The sequence below is a fragment of the Callionymus lyra genome, chromosome 1 (assembly GCF_982586985.1).
Source record: "Callionymus lyra chromosome 1, fCalLyr1.hap1.1, whole genome shotgun sequence".
NCBI classification, from domain to species: Eukaryota; Metazoa; Chordata; class Actinopteri; order Syngnathiformes; family Callionymidae; genus Callionymus; species Callionymus lyra.
In genome coordinates this window covers 50,604,341-50,610,662 of record NC_141818.1, presented here as the reverse complement: position 1 = coordinate 50,610,662, position 6,322 = coordinate 50,604,341, and the positions used below count along the sequence as shown (strand labels likewise).

The 6,322-nt window shown below is 40.4% G+C and overlaps 1 protein-coding gene across 1 annotated transcript; it reads right to left on the bottom strand.

Moving 5' to 3' along the window:
- Positions 1-3,488: 3,488 nt before the first annotated feature.
- Positions 3,489-4,509, bottom strand: LOC148090071 (E3 ubiquitin-protein ligase TRIM47-like). The gene is given in 3 exon segments (XM_087785590.1): positions 3,489-3,597; positions 3,628-3,681; positions 3,746-4,509. Coding segments are annotated over 3 exon segments (927 nt in total).
- Between the last annotated feature and the right edge of the window lie 1,813 nt (positions 4,510-6,322).

Genomic DNA, 6,322 nt, shown 5'->3' with positions numbered 1-6,322 from the left:
TCCATCTATCCATCCATCCATGCATCCATCCATCCATCCATGCATCTATCCATCCATGCATCCGTCCGTCCATCTATGCATCCATCAATCCATCCGTCCATCCATCCATTCATTCCGATCTTCAAACACCAAATCATCTGTTTTGATTGACACTCGTCTGATCCAATCCAATCTGTTATTGCTTCCACTCAGTGGGTGGAGCTTATGACAAAGAAAGCGTCTCATTGGTTGATGTTCTAACTTGTGGCCCAATCGGCTGGAGATTCACTAACATGTTTTTTCCTGTGAGTGTTTAGAGTCAATAGAGTTGATTTTTTGTTTTGTATTTTTGCGACACTTCTTCCTGGCGACCGACAGTTTGAAGTCGTGAGGACAGAGAAGACTTTCTCCCTCTTGTGGCAGCATTTTGAGCCGATGTCATTTTGTGACACGTGATATTCTAAATACTCTAAAATGAAACTATTTTTTTTATTATAAAAGGTGACGAGTGTGTTGTGTTGGAAGGAAAAATGGATAAACAATAACACGTCAAAACATTAAAGAGCCAGACATCTTTAACAAATTAATGTTTATTTTATGTATGTTTGTTTGAACAGGTGCGAAGAATATTGTGCAGGAGGTTCGACCGGTCATCGAGGACTCACAACAATTGTTCAACAACAAGGTTCTAAAAGGTTGAATCGATTTGTTCTCTCAGCATATCGCCTCATAAAGCTTCGATGAAGGTTCCAGTGGTTCATGAGGCTCCAACTTGTTTCCACGTATTAGCAGAATCTAAACATCAGGGTCAAAGGTCAACAAATGTGCGTTCTAAAACTGCAAAAGTGTTGTTTTTTTTTGAACGTCAGATAAACTTCGGGGTTTAGTGGAGACGCCAACGACCTCACCCATCTTACTTATGGTGCCAACGAAACACTGGACCCCCATGAAGACCACGACCAGGTTCTTCAGATTCATCACTTCACTAAATGTCATTAAATTCATTCATTTAAATTTAACTTTTGACATGTAAAGTTTGATATTTTGATCCCATTAACTAATTCAATATTTTTTCATTCATAGTTTTTTTTAATTCAATATACAAATGCTGGTATAATAGAGTCACCAGACAAAACTAACAGAGCACAGAACTACTGGATCAAATTCAACACAATAATAACATCATAACACAACACAATAACAACATCACAATAACAATATTCTTACACGTTCGTGACATGATAAATAACTCAAGTCTGTAGTAGTTTCATATTCCTTATAAAAAGGTTTATTTTCAGAACATCTAAGTTCTGGTAGATTTAATTTTAAAATTGCCTCTAGGTAAGATTTACCTGAAGAAAAGGGACACCACCCTTGTTTTATAGTGCAAGGGAAACTATTCAATTTACGTGAATAATAATTAATTAATTGGCCTAATTAATTAACTATGAAACACTAGTTTTAATCTCATTTAACTGAAGTTTACTACTTTTTGTCGTGACGTTTTAATTTATTTAAAAAGGAATGAATAATGAATGACAAAAATGAGTATGTTATGGTAAGTTTCGGAACCGAGAATAAAAACGGAAAAGGGAAAAGAATCGTGTACGAAATCTTACTGGACTACCCGCATATTAAACAACCCAGACACAAATCAATTTGTTCAAGATATGAAGTGATCAGCTTCTTAGTGGACGGTAGATGGTGAATGGAGGTTTAAGCAGCAGCTGAAGACCAGATGAAGATGGCATGCGAGTGGATGTCAACGGAGTTGGAGGTGAGGATGGGGACGAAGGAGATGATGATGAGGATGACAGTCAGGAACGAGGGGATCAAAGTTCTTTCGACGAGGGGGACAAGCGATTGCGTTCGGTCCACCAAACGTTCCGATGAATCACAGTGTCGGCTTCCTGGTTGTAGACACCTCGAGTGAACAGCGCTGAACGCCTGGAATGCTCACTTTGCCGAGGGAAAGTCTTTTAGGTCAGGAACACTTGGTTCTTACGGGAGGTAAGGATGATTCACGGGTTGCTTGCTTCTTGATGGAGATTCAGTCGGGGAGACGTGCGGCTTTCCTCTAAGTTGGACACAGTTCTTATGCTGAAAGGGATCGTAAAAAGGGGCAAACCCTTATGATTGGTTGACGTTTCTTCGGCGGGAAAAGGATCCTCAACACTGACACTCCCCCTTCACCTTCTCACCTTTCCAGTTGTCTTTTCTTCTCGTCACACAAGAAATATCAAATGTACATTAAAAATGCTTTAAATCGATTTGTTCTTTCTAGATTCTTTTCCCACGGAGCGCGGACATTAAAATAACACCAAACATGACAAATCGAGGATAAGGATTAGCAACATGAAGGTTTTGACAATGATGGATTCTATTCATATACTTCATATGTGATTTCCTTCTTCATTTTGATAACTTCAAACACCTTGCACGTAGCTCCATTCACTTACAAGTATATTTCTATAAGCAGGTTATAAACATTTTAATGAATATTATCCAAGACACACACACACACACACACACACACACACATTTTGCCTGTGAAGACATCTGTTAATGGTTTCAGTGGTGAATAACATTTTCACAGACTCTGCATCTGGAGGAAGCCACAAAGTTCTTATCTGATTCTTGTTGGTAAGAATCTCGCATGAAGTGTTGAAATCCTCGGTCACCGAAGGTTTAGCTTGACCATTCGTCAAACTTCTTATCCTTCTTGCTTTGGGAACTCGGGCTACTGGAACTTATTGCCTTGAACTATCACTCTTCCTGCTGTGATTACTCAGGCAAAGTTTGTGAAATGCCAATCCCACCTGGTCTGGTGTTGTCTTAAGGAGGAATGTTGACACAGATTCTGGGGGGGACATTGAAGCTTCATGTGATGATGTCACTCCTGGAGACACACAATCTCACTGGTGTCTACTTCAACTACACAAACTCACACAAGGACAAAAGATTAACCCAGGCTCCAGCATGTAGAGGTTGAGTGAAGCTGGTCTGGACTCTGTGGAGGAGAGTCATGGTCTCAGAGACGCTGTAGAAGGACAGAAGACCAGCAGAGTGATCCAGGTACACCCCCACTGTGGAGGGTCTGACACTGGAGACTTCAGTTGTGACCTTGTTGTGTATAAATAAACAACTAGTGTTGTAACAATGTAAACACCAGGATTTGTCATTACATCCAAAAAAACTTTCTTTTCCTGATCTGCTGATGTTCTTGTATGAAACTGCTACTTTAACATCTCCTGTTGTCTTCACCTCAAAGTAACAAGGTCCAGTCAGAGACTCTTGACTCAACACCTGACTACAAGTGAATCTGTCTGGATGACGAGGACGAAACTGACATATCCTCGTGTTTGTCACTTTCTTGTTTCCTCCAAAGAACTTCAAGTTTGAGTGTACAGTGTTTGGATCCAAAGTGATGTTCTGTGAGTATTTGAGGAACTGCTCTCTGGTCTCGGGCTCTTGAGCAAGCATCAGAGGGATGTTGGTCCACGTGTCTCTCAGAAGGTCCTGCAGTAGTTCTCTGCAGGCCACCACGGCTGCTGATACTTCCTCAAAGTGACGGTGAGTTTGCTCGAGGGTCATGTCGAAGGTCGTGTCTTCACTGACCTCTGAGAGTGAGGTGGTGTCTTCACTGACCTCTGAGAGTGAGGTCCAGTTCTGCAGGAAGATGGTGTGATTGTTGGTGAGTGACAGTTTTTCTAGCTCAGCATCTTTCTTCTTCAGCTCACAGATCTCCTGCTCCAGCTGCTCCTGAAGTCCTCGGACTCGAGCGTCTTCAGTCTCCTGCTGAGATCTGATCTTCTGCTCCACACCAGACCTTCTTTTCTGGAGCATCTGGACCATCTGGTCAAGTGTCTCCTGACTGGTCTTCACTGCTTTATCAGCAGAGAATCTGATGTTCGTCTTCTCCTTCTGGAGCAGCTTCACTTTCTTCTCTCTCTTCTGGATCTTCTGCTCGATCCTTCCTCGACTCTGATCCACCTCTATCTGTTGCTCCGTCCTCTCTGCTGCCGCCGAGACGATGACATGATCTTTGTGTTGGTCCACACAGAGAGAACAGATGAGCTGCTGATCAGAACGACAGAACCTCTTCTTCTCCTTGTTGTGATCAGAGCAGATCATCTCCTGGAGCTGCTTGGATGGTTGGACCAGCTTGTGTCTCCTGAAGGCCGGCTGCTCTCGGTGAGGCTGAAGGTGAAGGTCACAGTAGGAGACCAGACACACCAGACAGGACTTGAGGGCTTTCATCTTCCTCCCAGTGCAGACGTCACAGGCCACATCTTCAGGCCCAGAAAGAGTTCCAGGCTTGATCTTCTCCACAAACTCTGCTAACAAGATGTTCTTGTGGAGATCAGGTCTCTCTCTGAAGGTCCTTCTGCACTGAGGACACTCGTAGATGTTCTTGTACTGCCAGTAACCTTCAACACAGACCTGACAGTAGTTGTGTCCACATGGAAGAGTGACTGGATCCTTCAGTAGCTCCAGACAGATGCCACAATCAGCTCTAGTGTTCTCCATGTTCCTGACGACTGTGACTGAAACTCTTCCTTCACAGGTGGACCTTTTATACTCTCAGTCACATGACGCTGTGATCTCACTGATCTTGCATAACTTCATATCTTTATAACGCCTGATGATTCTGGACCTTGAACTAAACACACCTTTATTCTCTCTTATACACACACACACACACACACACACCCACACACACAAACAGACACACACCCACATTCATTGAACACATTTCTATAATACTTGACAGTCAAGTTCTACCTGACAACGAAACTCAACGATTGTGTTCGTATTATTGAGGAACGTTAACACAACACAATAGCAAAAACAATATTCAAACCCTTCGACTCATAGAACAACCTTTGCTTCTGCAATGATATCAGATCAAAATAATAAATCTCAGCAGATAACAAACCCTTGAATGATTGACAGAAGGTAGATGAAGCAGCTTTTACTGTTTCCTTTGAGAGAAACAGTGAGAGAGTCATTATATCCAGATTAAGTCTCTTCAATTCAAGGTCCAGTTGTTCTTTACAACTGACCAGAAACTGAGGGAAATGTTGTCACAACAAGATCTGGATCTTGTAATCCATGCGTTTGTGTCTTCTCTTCTGGACCAACAAGAAGGATCTGTCTCGCCCCGTTCTTACAGAGGATCTAGAACAAATATGACTTGAGGTGCTTTTGTTTGGAAGAAGGAGACAAAAAAAAAGTTAAAGTTATTATATTTACAAACAAAAACAAAGTTAAAGTTACTATATTTACAAACAAAAACAAAGTTAAAGTAACTATATTTACAAACAAAAACAAAGTTAAAGTTATTATATATACAAACAAAAACAAAGTTAAAGTTATTATTAAAGCCATCATATCATATTTCATTACAATCTGATTCATGACCTCATCAGTATCATCCTTCACATTCATCAATACAAGTCTGGAAACAGAACATTCATAAATTGCTGCTAACCGCTGTAGTTACACATTCTGTCCCCCCACTTCCTACGTGATGACGTCACACGCGGCATATGAGAACGTCTCTTTAAAAAAAAAAAGGGTTAAAGAAACGTCAACAGAAGGTTTACATGATACTTTTTACCACATAAAACATTTATATTGACAAAAAGACGATGTTCTTCAACATAATCACTTTCCGTTCTTTCATTTCCTGGTCTGACGACACACGTGAGACGAAGCCGCTGATTGGCTGAAGCTGTTTTACTAACAATAACGCACAACTGTACAATGCAATACAAACATTCGAGTTCCGAAATAATTCGCTTTTCAAATAACAAAAATGTTAGAATATTTTCCTTTCAATAACTTATTCTACCTGTCTGTAGTTTATAAACACCTCAGTAATTATTTAGTTTTCATTTTGATTTTTTCTCTTCCCGATTTAAATCAATTATTAAATGTATTAAAGCAAATTATTTCTGAACTTGAATGTTTGTATTTCATTGTACAGTTGTGCGTTATTAGTAAAACAGCTTCAGAACACCGTCTTTTTGTCAATATAAATGTTTTATGTGGTAAAAAGTATCATGTTAACCTTCTGTTGACGTTTCTTTAACCCATACAAAATATTGATAATAGATGAAGCTTCATGAAACAGTGTCATTATCTTCAGAGTCCACTAGATGGTCATGATGTGTTAATGAAGCTTCATGAAACAGTGTCATTATCTTCAGAGTCCACTAGATGGTCATGATGTGTTGATGAAGCTTCATGAAACAGTGTCATTATCTTCAGAGTCCACTAGATGGTAGTGATGTGTTGATGAAGCTTCATGAAACAGTGTCATTATCTTCAGAGTCCA